The 21351-nt window shown below is 38.4% G+C and overlaps 1 protein-coding gene across 1 annotated transcript in view; it reads left to right on the forward strand.

Annotated features, from left to right (window-relative positions):
* The window catches only part of KCNH5 (potassium voltage-gated channel subfamily H member 5), a 367642-nt gene that overhangs the window by 20844 nt on the left and 325447 nt on the right, over nucleotides 1–21351 (forward strand). The window contains exon 2 of the mRNA XM_068965445.1: nucleotides 10626–10749. Within this exon, the coding sequence (XP_068821546.1) occupies nucleotides 10626–10749 (124 nt within the window). The remainder of the gene's footprint in view (nucleotides 1–10625; nucleotides 10750–21351) is intronic.

Consider the following 21351-nt stretch of genomic DNA (forward strand, 5'->3'; position numbering starts at 1 on the left):
CAAAACCAGGAGATATGACTCTTCACAGGGCATAGATCGATTTAATGGTTCTTGACTGGCACACTAAAAGACTGAAATGGAACAGAAGTGGAGTACATCTTGTACAGAAAGCGTTTTCTGAGAAATATTTTCAGTTGTGCGTATATGTGTGCATGTGTGTAAACACACTGAGTCACTATGTAAAATTTATCTCTTACTACCAGCTTTAATTAAATAAAATTGAAAAACACTGATTTGGATAGTTTTGGGGGAAAGAAAACCCTTTAATGTTTATAGTCCTTCTGTTTTAGAACCGTGGAATTCCCTTTCCTGGGATACTGGGCAATTCCTCTAATCAAAAAAGTATTTACTGTGTTGGGATTTTGTATGCACAGTAGGCATAAAATGTATAATTCTGAGGACTATATCATCCATATGAAAAGACAAAAATTACCGCAGATGAAAGCATACATGAGGTATTTAGGGAGATACTTCACACTAAATTTAATGATATTAATTATATAAAGAGATCCCTGTAAGAATCTATGAATGTATCTGTTTATTGATATAGTCAGGGCTTCCCAGGTAGAGCAGTGGTAAAGATTTGCCTGCGGTACAAGAGATGCAGACTCAATCCCTGGCTCAGGCAGTTTCCCTGAAGAAGGGAATGGCAACCCACTCTAACATTCTTGTTGGGAAGTCCCATAGACAGAGGAGCCTGGCGGGTTACAATCCACAGGGTTGCAAAAGCATTAGACACAATCTAGCAACTAAAACAACAACAAAAACATTGATATAGTCACTCAGTTAGCAAGCATATATTATATGCGAGGCACTGTGTTAGGTATTGGAGGGTCAAATAGGACCTTACAGCTCACCAGGAAGGTATGTGTTAATCATGTCATGTCATGACACAGATAGGGATGAAATTGCAACCTTGATAAGGGCTGTGATGGAGAGGCACACTGTGTGTAACATTATTAGGGATGACCTGGTCCAAAGGTCAGGGAAAGGTTCACTAGGGTCATGACAATTGAGTGAAGGTCTAAATAAATGTAGATGTCAACTAGATACAAGGGGAAAGAATGATGTTTAGACAGCGAGAATGTCAAGTTAAAAGGCCTCCTGTGATGGAAGAGGATGAAGCTTACAAGAGAAAGGAAAAGTCACTGTGGCTGTCATGCTCAGGGCAAGGGGCAGAATGCTGAGAGCTGAGGCCTGACAGACTTTGAGGTCATTATAGACCATGGATACGTTGGAGGGTTCTGATAAGTTACTGATGGATGTTTCAGCAGGAAGGGGACGTGATCTGGTTTGAATTTTGAAAAGACCTGCTTGGCTTCAGTGTGGATAATCACTGAAATAGTCCCCAGTGATTCCTTCATTGAGAGCGTCTGAGTAAACTGATTAGATAGATCTTGGCATGCTCTAGGGGAGAGATGATGGAAGCTTGGAATTGGAAGATGATGATGAGGATCTAGAGAAATGGTGAGATTTGAAAGGGTTTTAGGAGATAGAATTAATAAGATTTGGTAATACATTAGATAGAAGGTGATCAGAAGGATCTTGAAAGATGGCTCCCAGATTTCTGGCTTACATAATTGCATCGTTGTTGTTGTGCAGTTGCTGAGTCATATCCGACTCTTTGCGACCCCATGGACTGCAGCATGCCAGCTTCCCTGTCCTTAACCAACCCCATGGAGTCTCCTCAAACTAATGTCCACTGAGTTGGTAATGCCATCCAACCATCTCATCCTCTGTCGCCCCCTTTGCCTCCTGCCCTCAATCTTTCCCAGCACTAGGGTCTTTTCCAATGAGTCGGCTCTTCACATCAGGTGGTCAGAGTATTGGAGATTCATAATGGCATAATTCCTCTAAAACAGGGAACACTGGGAGAATATCTGACCTGGGGGAATGACAGGTCATATACATGTTACTGAGGTACATTTAAGCTATCTAAGAGGAGAGGTCAACCTGGGTATAAAGATCTAGAGTTTCTAGAAGAGGTCTGGTCTGGTGATACAATACAGTTATAAGTTACTGAATCTATGGAGATAGATGAAAGCATAAGAGAAGTGGACATGAAGGAACTTGAATGTGTACTCACTGGATAAAGAATGTTGAGCCTGCAAAGAAGAGGAGGAGTATATAGAGAAGCAGGGAAATGTTTTTTAATGAAAGCTAAGGATTGAAACATTTTTAAGGAGGGAGTGGTTACCAGTGCTTCTGAATTAAGTGAAAAGAGCAAAAAATGTCCTTTGGATTCAGTGCCATGAGAAGTAATGAAAGGTTCTTGTTGAACGAAAAATGCCAGGATTCTTGGCCCCTGAGGAGAAGAATTCAATCCGGGGCCAGAGATGAGGCTTGATCACTCAGAGCTTTTGTGTAATAAAGTTTTATTAAAGTATAAAGGAGATAGAGAAAGCTTCTGACATAGGCATCAGAAGAGGGCAGCAAGAGTACCCCCTGCTAGTCTTCAGCTGGATGTTATATAGTCACTGCTGCTGCTGCTGCTGCTGCTAAGTTGCTTCAGTCGTGTCCGACTCTGTGCGACCCCATAGATGGCAGCCCACCAGACTCCCCCATCCCTGGGATTCTCCCAGGCAAGAACCCTGGAGTGGGTTGCCATTGCCTTCTCCAATGCATGAAAGTGAAAAGTGAAAGTGAAGTCGCTCAGTCGTGTTTGACTCTTACTGACCCCATGGACTGCAGCCCACTAGGCTCCTCCGTCCTAGTAGTCTGTTAATGAAAGAAAGGAATGTCTTAAAACTCAGAATGGCACCAGGCCCCTCACCCATAAGATGCATTCTGGGATAATCTTGGCACCAAATGTTTCATCCTGGGCCATAAAATGATTAACTTGAATCTTGTAGAAGGACAGATTACCATACAAATAGTTTCATTTACATAGATTCAGTTCAGTTCAGTTCAGTTCAGTCACTCAGTCGTGTCTGACTCTTTGCGACCCCATGAATCGCACTACGCCAGGCCTCCCTGTCCATCACCAACTCCTGGAGCTCACCCAAACTCACGTCCATCGAGTAGGTGATGCCATCCACCCATCTCATCCTCTGTCGTCCCCTTCTCCTCCTGCCCCCAATCCCTCCCAGCATCAGAGTCTTTTCCAATGAGTCAGCTCTTCACATGAGGTGGCCAAAGTACTGGAGTTTCAGCTTTAGCATCATTCCTTCCAAAGAAATTCCAGAGCTGATCTCCTTCAGAATGGACTGGTTGGATCTCCTCGCAGTCCAAGGGACTCTCAAGAGTCTTCTCCAACACCACAGTTCAAAAGCATCAATTCTTCAGCACTCAGCTTTCTTCACAGTCCAACTCTCACATCCATACATGACCACTGGAAAAACCATAGCCTTGACCAGATGGACCTTTGTTGGCAAAGTAATGTCTCTGCTTTTGAATATGCTATCTAGGTTGGTCATAACTTTTCTTCCAAGGAGTAAGCGTCTTTTAATTTCATGGCTGCAGTCACCATCTGCAGTGATTTTGGAGCCCCCAAAATAAAGTCTGACACTGTTTCCACTGTTTCCCCATCTATTTCCCATGAAGTGATGGGACCAGATGCCATGATCTTCGTTTTCTGAATGTTGAGCTTTAAGCCAACTTTTTCACTCTTACATAGATTAGGGGAACAATATCTGAGTATAACATACTGGTTTGTCAAGTAAGTTCTGAGCCATGAAGTGGAACCGACTTGAAGACAGAGTTTGGGGTAAATGCATAGCACATTAGCATAGCTGAAGACAAACATTTCCATAAGAAAAATGCATTGGTTATCTCAAGGTTTGAGAATAGTTAACTTCAGGTGAAACCAGGTGTCATTATGGCAACACATTATTTAAAGAGAAACCTGCTTTTAACTTTGTATAGAGAAGGAAAAATATATCACTAGTTTGTTTCCTCCTGCTGCTTAAGAGAGATAAAAATGTCTGACACTTGCAGGCTATTTCCTCCGTTTTGAGACCCCTGGCCTTCCTGCCTGTTACCCTCTCAGTAATTGGTGACCTCAGTAATTGGTGACCTAGGCTGTCTTTGAGTGGTGAGGACATAGCCAGATAGAAGTGAGTTGAGTGAATAGGAGCTGAGAAGAAAGCCCGTGAGAACAGACAACTTTTATGGAAAGTTTGTCCTGTGAAGGTTTGGGCACACATAATGATAGCCAGAAAATGTGGGTTGACTGGTAACCACTAAATGTGCCATAGAGAATGGATGATTGAACTGGTTTTTAAACGTTTTGATAGGCAAAGGGATAGAGAAAAAGTATTTCATGAGGACAGAGGGCATCATGAATGATTATCTTTTGGTGACATAATGAGGAAAACTGACATAAAGTATGGACTTGTAGGAGTAATGAGAAATATGTTTGTACAGGTACAGAAGCTGAAGCTTATTTCAGAGGATTTTGTAAGTCTGGAATAGGACCCAACGATATAACCAGTTGTGAGATTTGATCTGAATGAAGAGTAGTAGGAAGGAGGCAGGGTTCGAGGGGGACAAATGAATGTTAGTTTGAAAATCAGCCTGAACATCAGGATGAATTGAGACAGGGAAACCTTGTATAACAAGCTTTATGCACTGCCACTGCTGACCTAGTTGTGAAGTGGGGAGCATGTGAATTAGGGTAAGCTATCTAGGACTGGCCTGGGCTAAAAGGGGAAAGAGGTTAATTTTATGTGATCATATTACAAATCTTTATAACTGATGCTATATATAAATGAAAATATTATATATTTATAGAAGAATTTATACTTTATGAAGCATGTACATAGAAATAAGCTTATTTAATCTCTAATCACTATATGTATCAGAGAAAGGTAGTATTATCATTCTTATAGCTAGAGGACAGCTTACATGAAACTGGTATCCTAAAACTTGTGATCCTCTGGCCCTTTGTGCTCCTTGTGTTTTCTTTGAACTTTGAGGTCTACTTTATTTGAAGTGAAAGATACAGATCTTGGGTTCAGTTGAATTAGTTTTGACAAATGTTTGTATATACCTCAATAATTTATATCTCTATAAAGATAGAAAACGACCTTCTCCAAGTTCTTTTTGCATCTTTCCTGTCAGTCCCTCTTCCATCTGCCCCCTTCAGAAATCATTGCTCTGATCCATATCACCGTAGATTAACCTGACAATATTTAAACTTCATTTGAATGAAATCTTGGTTTCTGACTTCTTTTAGTCATCATATTTTTCAGATGAATTTACAGTGTTGCAATCTATCAGTATGGAGAAGGAGGGAAAACACATGTGTGTGTGTGTGTATTAAGGCACTTCAGTTGTGTCCAACTCTCTGCAACCCCATGGACCATAGCCAGCCAGGTTCCTTTGTCCATGGGATCCTCCAGGCAAGAGTACTGGAGCCATGCTCTCCTCCAGGGGATCTTCCTGACCCAGGCATCAAACCCATGTTTCTTATTTCTCCTGCATTGGCAGGTGGGTTCTTTATCACTAGCTCCACATAATGTTTCTCAGATTAATTTGTATTGTTGCAATCTATCAGTAATTTCATCATGAGAAATGCTGGGCTGGATGAAGCACAGGCTGGAATCAAGGTTGCCAGGAGAAATATCAGTAACCTCAGATATGCAGATGACACCACCCTTATGGCAGAAAGTGAAGAAGAACTAAAGAGCCTCTTGATGAGAGCGAAAGAGGAGAGTGAAAAAGTTGGCTTAAAGCTCAACATTCAGAAAATGAAGATCATGGCATCTGGTCCCATCACTTCATGGCAAATAGGTGGGGAAATAGTGGGAACAGTGGCTGACTTTATTTTTGGGGGCTCCAAAATCACTGCAGATGGTGACTGCAGTCATGAAATTAAAAGATGCTTACTCCTTGGAAGGAAAGTTGTGACCAACCTAGACAGCATATTAAAAAGCAGAGACATTACTTTGTCAACAAAGGTCTGTATAGACGAGGCTATGGTTTTTCCAGTAGTCATGTATGGCTGTGAGAGTTGGACTATAAAGAAAGCTGAGCACCGAAGAATTGATGCTTTTGAACTGTGGTGTTGGAGAAGACTCTTGAGAGTCCCTTGGACTGCAAGGAGATCTAACCAGTCCATCCTAAAGGTGATCAGTCCTGGCTGTTCATTGGAAGGACTGGTGGTTGAAGCTGAAACTCCAATACTTTGGCCACCTGATGCGAAGAGCTGACTCATTTGAAAAGACCCTGATGCTGGGAAAGATTGAGGGCAGGCAGAAAAGGGGACGACAGAGGATGAGATGGTTGGATGGCATCACTGACTCAATGGACATGAGTTTGGGTGGACTCCAGGAGTTGTTGATGGACAGGGAGGCCTGGTGTGCTGCAGTCCGTGGGGTTACAAAAAGTTGGACATGACTGAATGACTAAAGTGAAGCATGATCAGTAGTTCATTCCATTGTACAGCTGGGTAGTGTCTTGTAGGAATATACCACAATTTTTTTTTTATACCACAATTTTTAATCCATTCTTTTGTTGATGAACGTTTGCATTGTTTTTGATTTTTGGCTATTATGAATAAATCTGATGTGAACAACTTTCAAGTCTTTTTGTTAACATATATTTTCATTTCACTTGAGTAAATGCTTTGTAGTGAAATTTCTGGGTCATAGTTGAATATTTAACTTTACTTGAAACTGTTTTCCAAAGTGATCATACAATTTTATATTCTCATTAGCATTTTATAAAGAATTTCAGTTTTTCCACATTTTTGTCAACATTTTGTATCCTTAGCCTTTATAACCACTCTAGTGGTTGAGCAGAGATATATCATTGTGTTTTTAGTTTGTATTCCCCTAATGCATGATGATAGTGAACATCTTATTCTTGTGTTTATTGGCCATTGTATATCTTCTCCTGTGAAATATCTGTTCAGGTCATTTGCTCATTTTGTTAATTGGGTTATTTGCCCTCTGGTAGGATTTCTGGGACCTGTTTTGGATACAATTTTTTTCTTGGGCATCAGCATGTGAATATTTTCTCTCAATATGTGGATTTCTTTTTCATTTACTTGACAGTATCCTTGAATGAGCAGTTGATTTTAATTTTGATAATGTCTAATTTATTTATTCTGGTGGCTCAACAGTAAAGAATCTGCCTGAAATGTAGGAGATGTGGATTTAACCCTTGGGTTGGGGAGATACTCTGGAGAAGAAAATGGTAACCCATTCCAGTATTCTTGCTTGGGAAATCCCATGCAGAGAAGAGGCTGGTGGGCTTCAGTCCATGGGATCACAAAACAGTTGGGCATGACTTAGCCACTAAAAACAATTTATTTATCAACACTATTTTATGTTGATTAAGAGTCTTGAGCTTCCTAGGTTGTGCAAGTGGTAAAGAATCTGCTTGCCAATGCAGGAGACTCAAGAGACACAGGTTTGATTCCTGGATTGGGAAGATCCCCTAGTATTCTTTCTCCAGTATTTTTACCTGGAAAATTCCATGGACAGGGGAGCCTGGTGGGCTATAGTCCATGGGGTTGCAAAGAGTTGGATGTGATGGAGTGTGCACATTCACACACACACAGACACACATGCACCCCCTGAAAGAGTCTTAGAAATTTCTGTCTTCTCAGAGCTGCAAAGATCTCCTCCTATGTGTTCTTTTTAGTTTTCCCTCTTGTATTTGGGTCTATGACCTGTTTTCTATTACTTTTGTGTGTGTGGCATGAGGTAGGGGTCATGGTTCAATTTTGCTTTTGTGGATAGCCAGTTGTTTTAGCACAGTTCATTGAAGTTGTTTTTATTAATGAAATTGCCTTGGCATCTGCTAAAAATCAGTCGACCATATCCATGTCAATTTCTGAATTCTTTAATCTGTTTCGTCAATCTATTTGTCCTCACTCCAATTTCATACTATATTAATTACCATAGCTGTATAGTTCTACAACTTGGTTCTTCTTTTTCAGAATTTATTTTGGGTTATTTCTTATAATTTGTATTTTCATATTCTATAATTATTTTGTCAGTTACTTCAAAAAAGCCTGTTGGTAATTTCATTGGAATTGTTTACATCTGTAGACTAATTTGAAGAGAATCGAAGTCTTCAAATATCTAGTCTTTCAGTTCTTTTACATGGCAGTCTATTTGTTGAAGCCATTTGAGAGCAGCTTTTTTTAGTTTTAACTCTAGAGGTCTTGCATGTATCTTGTTAAATTTATTTCTAAGTACTTTATATTTTTTGATATAATTCTAAGTAAAATTACTTTTTATTTTCCAATTTAAGGTTAGTTAATGGAAATAAAATATACTTTTATATTGCCTTTATATATGGTAACCTTGCTAAATTCACTTAATAATTTTAGATATTCTTTTGAATATACCTTAGGATTTTCTATGTAAACAGTTATATCATCTGCAAATAGATAAAAATTGCATTTACCTTTTTCACATTTATATCTTTGATATTTTTTCTGTTTCTTTCTTTTTCTTTCTTTTCTTTTTATCTCATTAGTTGGAAATCCAATAAAATATTGAGTATATATCATTGACTTTTTCCTAATTTTGGGGAAAAATGTTCAATATTTTAGCTTTCAAACTGATGTTAGCTATGGATTTTTTAGTAGGTCTCCTCTATCAGTTTGAAGAAGTTTTCTTTTATTCTTAGTTTGTTGAGATATTTTAATCATGAATAAGTATGAATTTTGTCAAATGCTCTTTTCTGCATTTATTGAAATATAATCGTGTGGTTTTTTTCTTTTATTTGGTTGATGGATTACCTTGATTGATTTTATAATGATACATCAAATTATGTTTATGAGATAAATCCTGCTTGGTTATGATCTATTTTCTTTTTATGTACTGCTAGATTCTATTTGCCATTATTTCTTCTGGATTTTTACAAATACATTCATAACATCTATTGGTCAGTAATTCTTTCTTTAATAGTTCACTTTTCTTTGAATGTTTTTTATTTCACTTGTCAACATTCCAATGTTTGTTTATTTCCTCCTATTTAATTTTGGTTTAATAGCTATTATTTTTCTAGTTTTTTTCCATGTAAAAGTTTAGATCATTGATTTTAAACTTTTCATTAAAAATAAACTTTTAAAATGAGAAATTTCTCCCTAAGCACTGCTTTAAATATATACCACAAACTTATTATCATCCAGTTAAAAGTAACTTCTATATTTCTTTTAATTCTACTTTGACCCAGTGGTTTAGAAATGAATTGGATAACATCCAAATGCTTTAGATTTTTCTAGATAATTAAAAGATGACTTCTGATTAAATTACTTTGAGGTCAGAAAATATCAGTCAATTCAGTTGCTCAGTCGTGTCTGACTCTTTGAGACCCCATGGAATGCAGAATGTCAGAGTTCCCTATCATCAAACTTCCAGAGCTTGTTCAAACTCATGTCCAACGAGTCAGTGATGCCATCCAACCATCTCATCCTCTGTTGTTTCCTTTTCTCCTGCTTTCAGTCTTTCCCAGAATCAGGGTCTTTTCTAATGAATCAGTTCTTCACATCAGGTGGCCAATGTATTGGAGTTTTAGCTTCAGCATCAGTCCTTCCAGGACTGATTTCCTTTAGGATTGACTGGTTTGATCTTGTAGCGTGTGGTTGAAAATAATGTCTTTGAATAATTTTATTTTAAAAAGAGGCTTTAAAAATTTTAAGTTAGACTTCTGTAAATCAAGGAAATCAGTCCTAAATATTCATTGGAAGGACTGAGGCTGAAGCTGAAACTCCAATACTTTGGCCACTTGATGTGAAGGACTGACTCCTTGGAAAAGACCCTGATGCTGAGAAAGATTGAAGGCAGGAGGAGAAGGAAATGACAGAGGATGAGATGGCTGGATGGCATCACCGACGCAATGGACATGAGTTTGAGTAAACTCCAGGAGTTGGGGATGGACAGGGAGTCCTGGCGTGCTGCAGTCCATGGGGTCGCAAAGAGTTGGACACGACTGAGCAACTGAACTGAACTGAACTTAAATCAAGGAAAGGAAAGGAAAGGTTAGTCATTCAAGTCATGTCTGATTCTTTGCAACCCCATGGACTGTAGCCCTCCAGGCTCTTCTGTTCATGGGATTCTCCAGGCAAGAATACTGGAGTGGATAGCCATTCCCTTCTCCAGGGGATCTTCCCAACCCAGGGATCAAACCCTGGTCTCCCACATTGGAGGCAGATTCCTTACCATCTGAGCCACCAGGGAAGCCCTTCTGTAAATCAAACTGATATACAAAGAATTTGTCCCATCATGTTTAAATTACATTAATACAATTTTTGGAGGAGTTATTCAAAGTTGCCTCTGCTTTTAAGTTTAATATTCTCAATTTGTGAAGAAGTGACTGTAGCCTTAGTCTTAATAAACTGTTTTTAGCTGTGATTGTTATAGTCATTAACATTTATTTAATATTAACCATACTTTATTTTCATAGCATAGTATTTACTTGAATGCAAGAGTATTGTAAACTAGCTTCTTTTCAATGGAGTTTTTAGTTCATATGCAAATCTCATACTTGTTGCAAATCTCACTTGTTGGTCATGCTATGCTAATAATAATTTCAAGGATATGTTTTACTGTTTGTGCTATAAAAACAACAGTTACATTTGTTTATTTTTATAAATTTGTGTTTTTAATTACTTGTACATTGTTAAATGAAGCTAAAAAACTTCCCTTTTCTTCTTTCTTCTTTAGAATCGAGTTTCTTACTGGGAAATGCCCAGATTGTGGACTGGCCTGTAGTTTATAGTAATGACGGTTTTTGCAAACTCTCTGGGTATCATCGAGCTGACGTTATGCAGAAGAGTAGCACTTGCAGGTAGGTAAAAGAACAGCCCAAGAATGTTTTCTAAAGTTTAACTAAATGTTGAAGGTGATTAAAAGGCTTAAATTTAGATTCACTGTGATATCATGATTTGTGATAAGAAATACATATTTAGTCTTCCACCCAGTTCCTGGCACAGAGCTCCTCAATTCTTGGCTTTTCTTGTGATATGTTAATGAGGTAACTTTTGGAAAGCCCTTAGATAACCTAAGGATGGGGTTGACTGCCAGAGAAATCAACCATGTGATTAGAAGCACAACTTTTCCCCAGTCTCCTGGAGAGGGGCTGGAGGTTGAATCAGTACCAGTGGCAATGATTTAATCAGTTATGAGTGTGTAAATGAAGCTTCCATAAAAACTCAGAGGACAGGTTCAGAGACCTTCCAGTTTGGGCAACGTGTAGAAGAGCCGAGTAGCATATCTGGTAAGAGTGTGGAAGTCCTCTACCTAGCCCCTGCATCTGTCCCATGTGCCCGTTTCTGAGTTATATCCTTTCATGATAAACCAGAAGTCTGGTAAGTAAAATGTTTCTCTGAGCTCTGTGAGTTGCTCTAGCAAATTATTCAAACCAAAGGAAGAGGTCTTGGGAACCTCTGATTTATAACTGGTGCTGAAGTCTAAGGTTGGGAACCAGTCTGAATTAGGTGGATCAGAAGCACAGCCAACACCTAGGCTTGTGCTGATGCCTGAAGTAAGCGGGAGGGCAGTCATGTGGGACAGAACCCTCAGTGTTCAACCTGCAGAATCTGATGCTGCCTCTGGATAGATAGTTGGAATTGGAATTCCAATTCCCCTCTTCCCCAGATTGGGATTGAGAACCTATTGACTCACATAAAACCTATAGGGCAAAAATTATATTAGAATATTAAGGAGATTAAATTGTCAGTAGAAATATATAGTTTAAGAGGCACTGGTAAGAGCTTTTGCTAAGAGAAGTATTTTTGCATAGCTGTGAATTTATCAATTCATTCAATAAATATTTTTTAATCACCCTCTAGGGGCCATGAACTATTCTATGTGCCAGATTATCAATGTTGTTGTTGTTCAGTTGCTCAGTCATGTCTGACTCTTTGCAACCCCATGGACTACAGCACGCCAGGCTTCCCTGTCCTTCACCATCTCTTGGAGCTTGCCGAAACTCATGTCCATTGAGTCGGTGATGCCATCCAACCATCTCTTCCTCTGTCGTCCCCTTCTCCTCCTGCCTTCAATCTTTCCCAGCATCAGGGTCTTTTCTAATGAGTCAGGTCTTCGCATCAGATGGCCAAAGTATTGGAGCTTCAGCATTAGTCCTTCCAATGAATATTCAGGGTTGATTTCTTTTAAGATTGACCAGTTTGATCTCCTTGCAGTCCAAGGCACTCTAAAGAGTCTTCTCCAATACCACAGGACTGGAGAAACAGACTTATGGAGGGCACAAACAAAACCTTCTGCTCATCAGGACCTACAAAAGACTGAACCAGATGTGCCTGTGTCCAGGAGTTTCTGGCAGAGGTGTGGGTTGACAGTGGCATGCTGCAGGGCCAGGGGCACTGAATACAGCAGTCCTGGGAGCTGTGGCTTGGTGGCATAGATCCTTTTGAAGGAGGTCACCTTACCAACATTGTGAAAGATGTTCAGTCATGTCTGACTCTTTGTGACGCCATGGACTATACAGTCCATGGAATTCTCCAGGCCAGAATACTGGAGTGGGTAGCCTTTCTCTTCTGCGGGGGATCTTCCCAACCCAGACATTGAACCCAGGTCTTCTGCATTGCAGGCAGATTCTTTACCAGCTGAGCCACCAGGGAAGCCCATTACTGCCATTACTCCTAACTTCCTATCAGCAGACAATTGGATTAAAGATTTACTGAGCATGGCCTGCCCACCAGAGCAAGACCCAGGTTTACTCACAGCCAGAACCTCCCAATCAGGAAGCTTCCACAAGCCTCTTATCCTCATTCATCAGAGGGCAGACAGAATGAAACCACCATCACAGAAAACTAACCAAAACTGATCACGTGGGATCACAGCCTTGTCTAACTCAGTGAAACTATGAACCATGCCATGTAGGGCCATGTAAAGTGGACGGGTCATGGTGGACAGTTCTGACAAAATTTGGTCCACTGGAGAAGGGAATGGCAAGCCACTTGAACATTCTTGCCTTGAGAACTCCATGAACTGTATGAAAAGGCAAAAATTAAAAGTGATCATTGGAGCAGCCTATATCAGAGACCCACTGATATAGGGTCATCAGCACTTTTTGAGTTGCTAAAACTGTCTTGAACAGAGTCTGCAACCATCAACCAAGTAGGACATGGTTTTAAACATTTAAAAAGATCAAAAGTTCTTTCATCTTGAATAAATCACACATACTTTTGTCATGTTGGTAGGTTGTACCACTGCTATTTTGTTTGACTTATGTAAAACAGAATCTGGCATTTATATTATTTATAACAATGCTTTTAAAATATTCCGTATCTGTGAGCTTAAAGAGAGTATTACCAAAAAAGATCATAAAAAAGAAAAGGAAGCTCTATGTAAGGAACCTATTTAGAACTGAAAACTTTTCACAATATTTCAGTAAGACCAGATGGGATGCTTTTTCCTTGAGTTAATTTTTCTTTAATGCTCCCACTTAACTAAGTACCAAAATCATGTTATTTTAGAACTGCAAGGTATATGAATTATTTTCTACTCCATATTCTTTATTTTTCAGAAGAAAAAACTTGAGGTAGAGTTAGGTTAAGGGATTTGCCCAGGGAAACAGTGATTGATTTTTTCCTACCTATTTCTTTCTTTCTTTTTTTCCTACCCATTTATGCTGCAAAACATTATATGCATGTACAAATATATATATTCTACATCTTCATGAAGGGTAGGGATTTCATATGGAGTCTAAACCTGACTATTTATGGAAATCACTTACAGAGGTTTAGCAAAACATAGATTCTCAGACCTCACCTTAAGCCTATTGAATCAGAATCACCCCAGGTGGGTAGGTGGGAGCAGGAATCAGTATTTTTATCCAGCAGCTCAGATAGTTCTGATGCTTAGTGAGCTTTAAGAAACTATCTGTTCAAACACCCTCTTCTTCCACTTATCCTCTTCCAGTGATCCTCATTTTGTCTCTATTAAAGTCATTCTCACATTCAGCCTTCACTTTCAGGCATGAAATTGGTAAGTGGGAACAGTGGAAAACGGTGGCCCCTCTTTGAAAGACTCTCTTTGTTAGCACTGTTGTTTCTTGTGCCTTTTGTCTGCTGGGTGGATATATTAGCTCTTGGCCTAGCACTCTCATTGAGGTGTGTGTTCTAAGTTCTGGGAGGCTAAGGTTTGTATGGACCATTTCTGCTCCCTTATGTCTCAGCAGGGTTTAGATTAAATGTTATTATATAGTTTTGAAATCACTGAATTCTAGTTAAATACGGACACAAATAATTTCATAGTGAGGGTAACCTTGTAAACAAATCAAAGAGTTTTACTGATTTTGATAATGACAAGTGTTAGACAGAATAAGAAACTACACATCAGTGAGTATTTGTCTTTCCCAATCCTTCTCTCATTAGACCAGGTGTATAGAGTAAAAAATTAAATATATTCCTCAGTTTGTTCCAAGATTATCATTGTGATTACTCCAGACAAAGTCTCTATTTTATTTTATTCATTTTATTTCTTTTCTCCTTCATTCCATCCTCCTTCATCTTCCATAGTTATTCATTTTAGTGTATTTATTTTATGTCTAACAATTCCATTTGTAAAATAAATATGTGTATTCTTATAATGATGTTGCTTTATGTGCATTTGTTTTTAAGGCCTGCCTAATTTATACCACACAGTAAAATATACAATTTCTTGCTCTTTTCATTCACCATTATGTTCTTGAGTTTTTTTTGTTGCTATATCATAATCTGTTTCATCATGTCTGACCATTTTATAGTGTTCTCATAGCCTTCATTTTCTATCTCCACTTTACTAGTCTTGAATGCCAACTTCTGCCACTTTGCTACTCCAAAAACAAGGAGGTAAACATCCTTATAGCCATCTTCTTGTGGCCCCATGTGAGAAGTTGTCTGTCATTATGCCCAGAAATAAGATTGCTGTACAGTAGAATATATGCAGAAATTGTAAATTAACTGCTGTCAGATTGCTGTCCAGAACGGCCCTCTGTTTTCACTCTCATGTGCCTTGAGGGAGGGTTATAGACTTCCCTGGTGGCTCAGACGGTAAAGCATCTGCCTACAATGTGGGAGACCTGGGTTCAATCCCTGGGTTGGGAGGATCTCCTGGAGAAGGAAGTGGCAATCCACTCCAGTATTCTTGCCTAGAAAATCCCGTGGACAGAGGAACCTGGTAGGCTACAGTCCATGGGGTCGCAAAGAGTCAAACATGACTGAGCGACTTCACTTTCACATCCTTGTACTTTATAATAGCAGCTAAATTTCTATTTAAAAAAATCTGATGTGTGCCATGTACTGTCTCATTTTTATTTCAGCTAAAATTTCAAAAACTATTTTTTATGAAATTTCTGAATTCCTAGGAATTTCAAATGTTCATGTTATTATTTAATAATTACATTTCCAAGCTTTTGGACTGTTGCTCTGTACTGAAGGACATAAAACACATTGTGTGTTAGAAAGAGATTGTATGTAGGTTTTGGGGGAGTGGCATTTAAAAATGTCTGATCTTATCTCAGACCCCTATAAAGCCCTGACATTAGAGACATACTGTCATAGTTCCGGTAAAAACCACGTTAGCATTCTACTTTTGATTAATCTGAGCCTTTTAAAAGCCTGTTCTGCCTTTTAAAAAATTATTTTTATTTATTTTTACTTTTTAAGATAGAAGGGTGGGAAGACCAATCATATAGGTAGGGAGGATAGGAGTAGAGAGATGCATTTGAATACAATTTTTGCCCCCCTGGAAGCCCATTAATAATCCTTAACCAAGCTATCAGATTAGACAATAAAGCAGAGATGTTAAATGACACTTTGTTTTCACAAGTAGTTTTATTAACACAGGGTTACCTCAGTCAACAAGAGAACATTCCATGTGATGGATATCAGTCAGTCCCTTTCCATCTGGCTGAGGGCTCTGCTTCACACTGAGGAAAGTACTGGAGGGCAGAGTGCCTCAGTGATCATGTCGCACTCCAAACATTAGAGATGTCTGATGCTAGTTCTAGTTTCCCTTAATTACATGTCATGGATTTACCTTTTATGACTCGATCTAAATCCTTTTAAGCTCATATAAATTAATGGGCTGTGAAACCTTTTATGATCCATTGTAGGAAATATGTAATGGTTTGATTCATTATGAAATTACTTCTTTCAGATTTTGAAAGCTGTTCCTATTTATTTCTAAATCCTTCTCCCCACTCTCTCTTGGGCTTCTTTTTGATCCTTTGACTATAGATTTCAGCCCATCCTGTGATTAACTTTCATGATGATTTTACTTTTGTGGCTGATTCTGAGGTGGAGACCACATATTTTTAAGTGCGTCTGTGTGGTTTCTGTGATGAAGCATTTGCTAGGCTGTGAACTACAGCCTGTATGTAATATTATCCTTTACTTGTGGGGACTGAATGTATGCTTAGTCCAAGAACATTGTTAACCCTTAGCAGATATTATAAAGTTAGTTTCTACTGTACAGTGAAGTGAATCAGTTCCTGCATTGCAGTGGATTCTTTACCAGGGCTACCAGGGAAGCCCTTATGTATACATATATCCCTTCTTTTGTGGATTTCCTTCTCATTTAGGTCACTACAGAGCACTGAGTAGAGTTCCCTGAGCTAGTCAGTAAGTTCACATTGTTGGCCATTAGCAGGTTAAGATAGATGGGCAGTGTTTATGATTAGATTATATATTTTCTCAGGGTGCAGTTTCCTTTCTCCCATGGAAGTCTGTCAACATGGTTGCCATCCTTCCTGTCTGGTATCATAATGAGGCTCGTTTGTGAGATTATGATGGCAGAACAAGGGATCCAAAAATAAGTAAATCTTGCTATAAAGCAAAGCCTGTCCCTAGAAGTTTCCAGGGTAGGATGTACGTGAAAGACACACTGCCAAATGCTCAGGCAAGCTAGCTATGGCCCAAGCTAGTTCTTGCCTGGAGAATCCCAGGGACGGCGGAGCCTGGTGGGCTGCCGTCTATGGGGTTGCACACAGTTCGGACGCAACTGAAGCGACTTAGCAGCAGCAGCAGCAGCCTTCAGGAAATCTCCCAAGATCAGATCTTCCCACAAGTTAGTTGTGTGGCAAGATAAGTGGCCAGAGTATCCAGCAGCAGGCTGTGGGTGAGTTTATACCTCAATGTCATGGGCTCACAAAGAAAGAAGACACACAAAATGATGTGTGTATCTCTTTCAGACACAGTGACTCTGCCCAGTAGCAGGAATGAACCAGCTCTTGCCGTCAAATTGTAAAGGGTCAAGGGAGTAGGGTTGGGGCTGGAAGGGCCTTCTTCTAACTCCACCCATGAGAAACATTCCAGTAATAATTCAGAAATTTTATAGTACATTATAATTTATAACTTCATGTACATTATCCTTTTTAATTCTCACTGTCTGAGTTATATTAACATTATCATCCCTGGTGGCTCAGAAGGTAAAGAATCTGGTTGCAGGCAAGGAGACCCCAGTTTGATTCCTGGATAGGGAAGATCCCCTGGAGAAGGGAATGTCTACCCACTCCAGCGTTCTTGCCTGGCAAATTCCATGGACAGGGGAGTCTGGTAGGCTACAGTCCATGGGGTCACAAAGAGTTGGACATGTCTGAGCGATTAACATTTTCACTTTTTACGGATGAAAGAACTAAGAGTCAGAGAAGTTAACTTGGCCATGGATTATACGGTTTATAAGTGATCCTCTAAGTGCGGTGGTCCTCTGTTATAGCAGGGATAGATTGCTTCTGTGCACCTAATTTTATTTTCTGTCCAATAAGACAACAATGCAGTTTTGGAAGTCATTTATCATTACTGAAGGGGAGTTTTGTGATCCAATACAGTAATTTGAAGTTCTATAGTTTTTTAGTATTCCCATTATACATTCTGGGAGGATAGTCAATGAGATACATAAAAGCTATATAAAATTATTTTATAGATATGTGGTTTCTAAAGTCTGATGATTATCATTTCTAAATCTTGTTTCCATTCAAATACCATTAACCATTCAAAGACTGCACTGAGCTTCAATCATCTGGAATCAGGTTGCAGGAAACCTCCATAAAGAAATTCAGCATTTACATAGAAGGAAAGCTGAGCAAGTAAGCAAATGTGCCACACCCATAGTACCCACACTATATGCAGAAGCACTGGTTTAGTCATTTTGGTTTGGACAGTGTTGGGTGGAATACTTTCAAGATTTGAATTACTTTCCAGAACACTTGCCTTCGAAGAATGGTTAATACATTTCAAACATTATTTTGGGTCATTTTGAAATACCTTTTACTATTTAACTGCTGCATTTTACTACTTAAAATATGTGTTGTCACTGGAAATACATAGTTTAATAAGCTTGAAGTAAAAATATGAGTGAAACAATATAAGATATAAAATATTATTTTTGAAAAATTATTCAGAGTATAATAATCTGGGATTTTTTTTCTTAAAATGCCCCTGTTTTTCTTAGAACAGGCTATTTTAGCATTGGGAGAGCTAAAGAGGAATGGGTTATAGAATTTTCAGAGTTTGAGAAACTGCTTGTTTTCACCTTCTCTTTAGAATTTTAGCTGAATCAAACTTGTATTGTATTCCTTCTTAAGTGTTACTGTTACATCAGTTTCCAAGATAGTTTCTTTAATTTTTTTTTGAGTTGTAATTTATCTTTAATCCTTTTAGAGTTAATTTTTTTTATCAATTTTATTCTTGTTCCTTGTTATATTTTAGATATCTTTTTCATGATTTTTTGTTGGCCAGTTGTGAATATTGTGTTTTGGTTTATTGAACCATAGACTCTGACATTTAGTAATAGGAATAAAATGCTTTTTCTTTTCTTAAAGACCACGCACATTTAGTAGTTTAATTACTCATATCATACTTTTTGCTTTTGTGTGTTTTAATATTGTCTCTTTAGTAGAGTCTTTAGATTAAAAATAGGAGGAGGCAATGGCACCCCACTCCAGTACTCTTGCCTGGAAAATCCCATGGGCGGAGGAGCCTGGTAGGCTGCAGTCCATGTGGTCGCTAAGATTCGGATACGACTGAGCGACTTCACTTTCACTTTTCACTTTCATGCACTGGAGAAGGAAATGGCAACCTACTCCAGTATTCTTGCCTGGAGAATCTCAGGGACGGGGGAGCCTGATGGGCTGCCGTCTATGGGGTCGCACAGAGTCGGACACGACTAAGCGACTAAGCAGCCGCAGCAGCAGGGACTCAAAACCGGAGAAGGCGATGGCACCGCCCTCCAGTACTCTTGCCTGGAAAATCCCATGGACGGAGGAGCCTAGTGGGCTGCAGTCCAAGGAGTTGCTAAGGGTCGGACACGACTGAGCGACTTCACTTTCACTTTAGATTAAAAATATCAGTCAATAAAATGTTTACCTATCTGTAAAAAAAATTAGCAGTGTTAAACTAGTGTTTTGTTTTGGTGGAGGAAAGGAGGGTGACTTTGTTCACTAACTGACGAATTCTAATTTAATTTTGATGCCCTCAGAGATTTTCATAAAACTCACATGATGGTACGTCAGGCTTTGACAGGAACAGTGGCTTTTCAGTGACCTCTGAAGCATCATGTGCTAGTCTGGCTGTAAGATTATGGAGTTAGAACCTGTCATCCTATTCTAAGATTTTCTTGCTTATTTTACTATTATAATGACAATTAACTATTCCTTTTTAATAAAAAATAAAAGTAATTGAAAATTCAGGATACAGATTGGAGAACATTTGGTTAGTGAAGTCTATCAGTGGGCTTCCCTGATGGTTCAGACAGTAAAGAACCTGCCTGCAATGCAGGATTTGATCCTGGGGTCCAGAAGATCCCCTGGAGAAGTGAATGGCTACCCACTCCAGTACTCTTGCCTGGAGAATTCCATGGACAGAGGAGCCTGGTGGGCTACGGTCCACAGGAGTCACAAAATGTCAGACACAACTGAGCTACTAACACTTTCATCTATCAGTACTTTCTTAGTTTCTAGAATTTTAGTTGCTCAGGTTGGTGTTACCATAAGATGGGTCATTACTCTGTAATTTTTAGTTGTGATCTGGTATCATTGTTAAATCCTGCTAGTCTTGCTGGTTCTTGCTAACAAACTATGCTTTTCATGTTGTAAACTTTCTAGATTGAGATATTCAGGAGCAGATTTCCTATGAAGATAAAAAACCTTAACCTTTACGCCTTTCTGTGAGTGTATGAATTTCAAGGCTCTGTATTTAATTTTGTTTTATAAATTTAGTATTCTGCTCCTTAAAGAGGGCCTCTCGAGCTGTATAAGCTTCCGGCCCCACCACACTTGGATTTACTGCTGGCTAATAAGTTGATGTCTTGGAAATTCTAAGAAAAGCAATGACAAAGATATATTTGAGGCTTCAAAAACTGTCAAGTCACACATATTTTTCCTGGTGGAAGAAATTACCTGGACAATCATAGTAACTAGTAGAACTGGGTATTTGAAACCAGATGCACAGCTTATGATTGCAACAGCATCAAGAATAGTTTTAGAGTCTTGTACTCCTTTGACTGAGTTCTGTTCTGTAAATTTGCAAACTTTTGGAAAAGTTCTCTTAAAAAAGTAGAAAATTTCTTTTTTTTTTTTTTTTGCATGTAACAGAATTAAATTTTAAAATGACAGCAGAAATCTATCTAGACAATTTCCAAATACCTGAACATTAATCAAATCATTTCTAAAAAACAACGAGTCAAGAGAAATTCACAAAGCTTTTAAAAATATTCCTGTTAAATATAAATGAAAACATAATATGTCAACATAGGTGAGATACTGCTAATATATTGCCTAGAGGAAACTTAAGGGTTTAAATAATTATATTAGAAAAAAGAAAGATCTAAAATAATTTGTATTAATACCTAAAGAAATGAGGAAAAAGATAACTAAGACAAGGACAATAGAACATAAGTAAATAAGTCAACAGGAACTAGTAAGAAAAGTCAGTAAAATGAAAGGATTTTTCTAAAGATCAGAAAAATAAACTTCTGGCTGGATCAATAGAAAACAAAAGTGAAGACACAACTTATCAATAGCAGGAATGAAAGAGAGAGCTCCAGAATTTACAGAAATTAAGACAATCAAGTGATATCATGAACAAATCTGTGTCCATAAATTTGACAATTACATAAAATTCAAAAATTATTAGGAAGGCACAAATTATCAGAAATGATTCATTGCTAAATACAAGGTAATTAATATATTATGTATTACATTGCATCATGGGAAATAGTAAATAGTTCAGATCTTCTTTGGCATTGATACCTATGCTGAGTGCCATACCCCTGAATTAATATTTTAAGACTGTATTTCCTTCTAACTTTCTTTTTTTTTTCCTTTTTCTTTTCTTTTTTTTTTAAATTAAATTTTAATTTTTAGTTTATTTTACTTTACAACACTGTATTGGTTTTGCCATACATTGACATGAATCCACCACGGGTGTATATGCGATCCCAAACA

Source organism: Capricornis sumatraensis, chromosome 2 (genome assembly GCF_032405125.1).
Source record: "Capricornis sumatraensis isolate serow.1 chromosome 2, serow.2, whole genome shotgun sequence".
Lineage (NCBI taxonomy): Eukaryota > Metazoa > Chordata > Mammalia > Artiodactyla > Bovidae > Capricornis > Capricornis sumatraensis.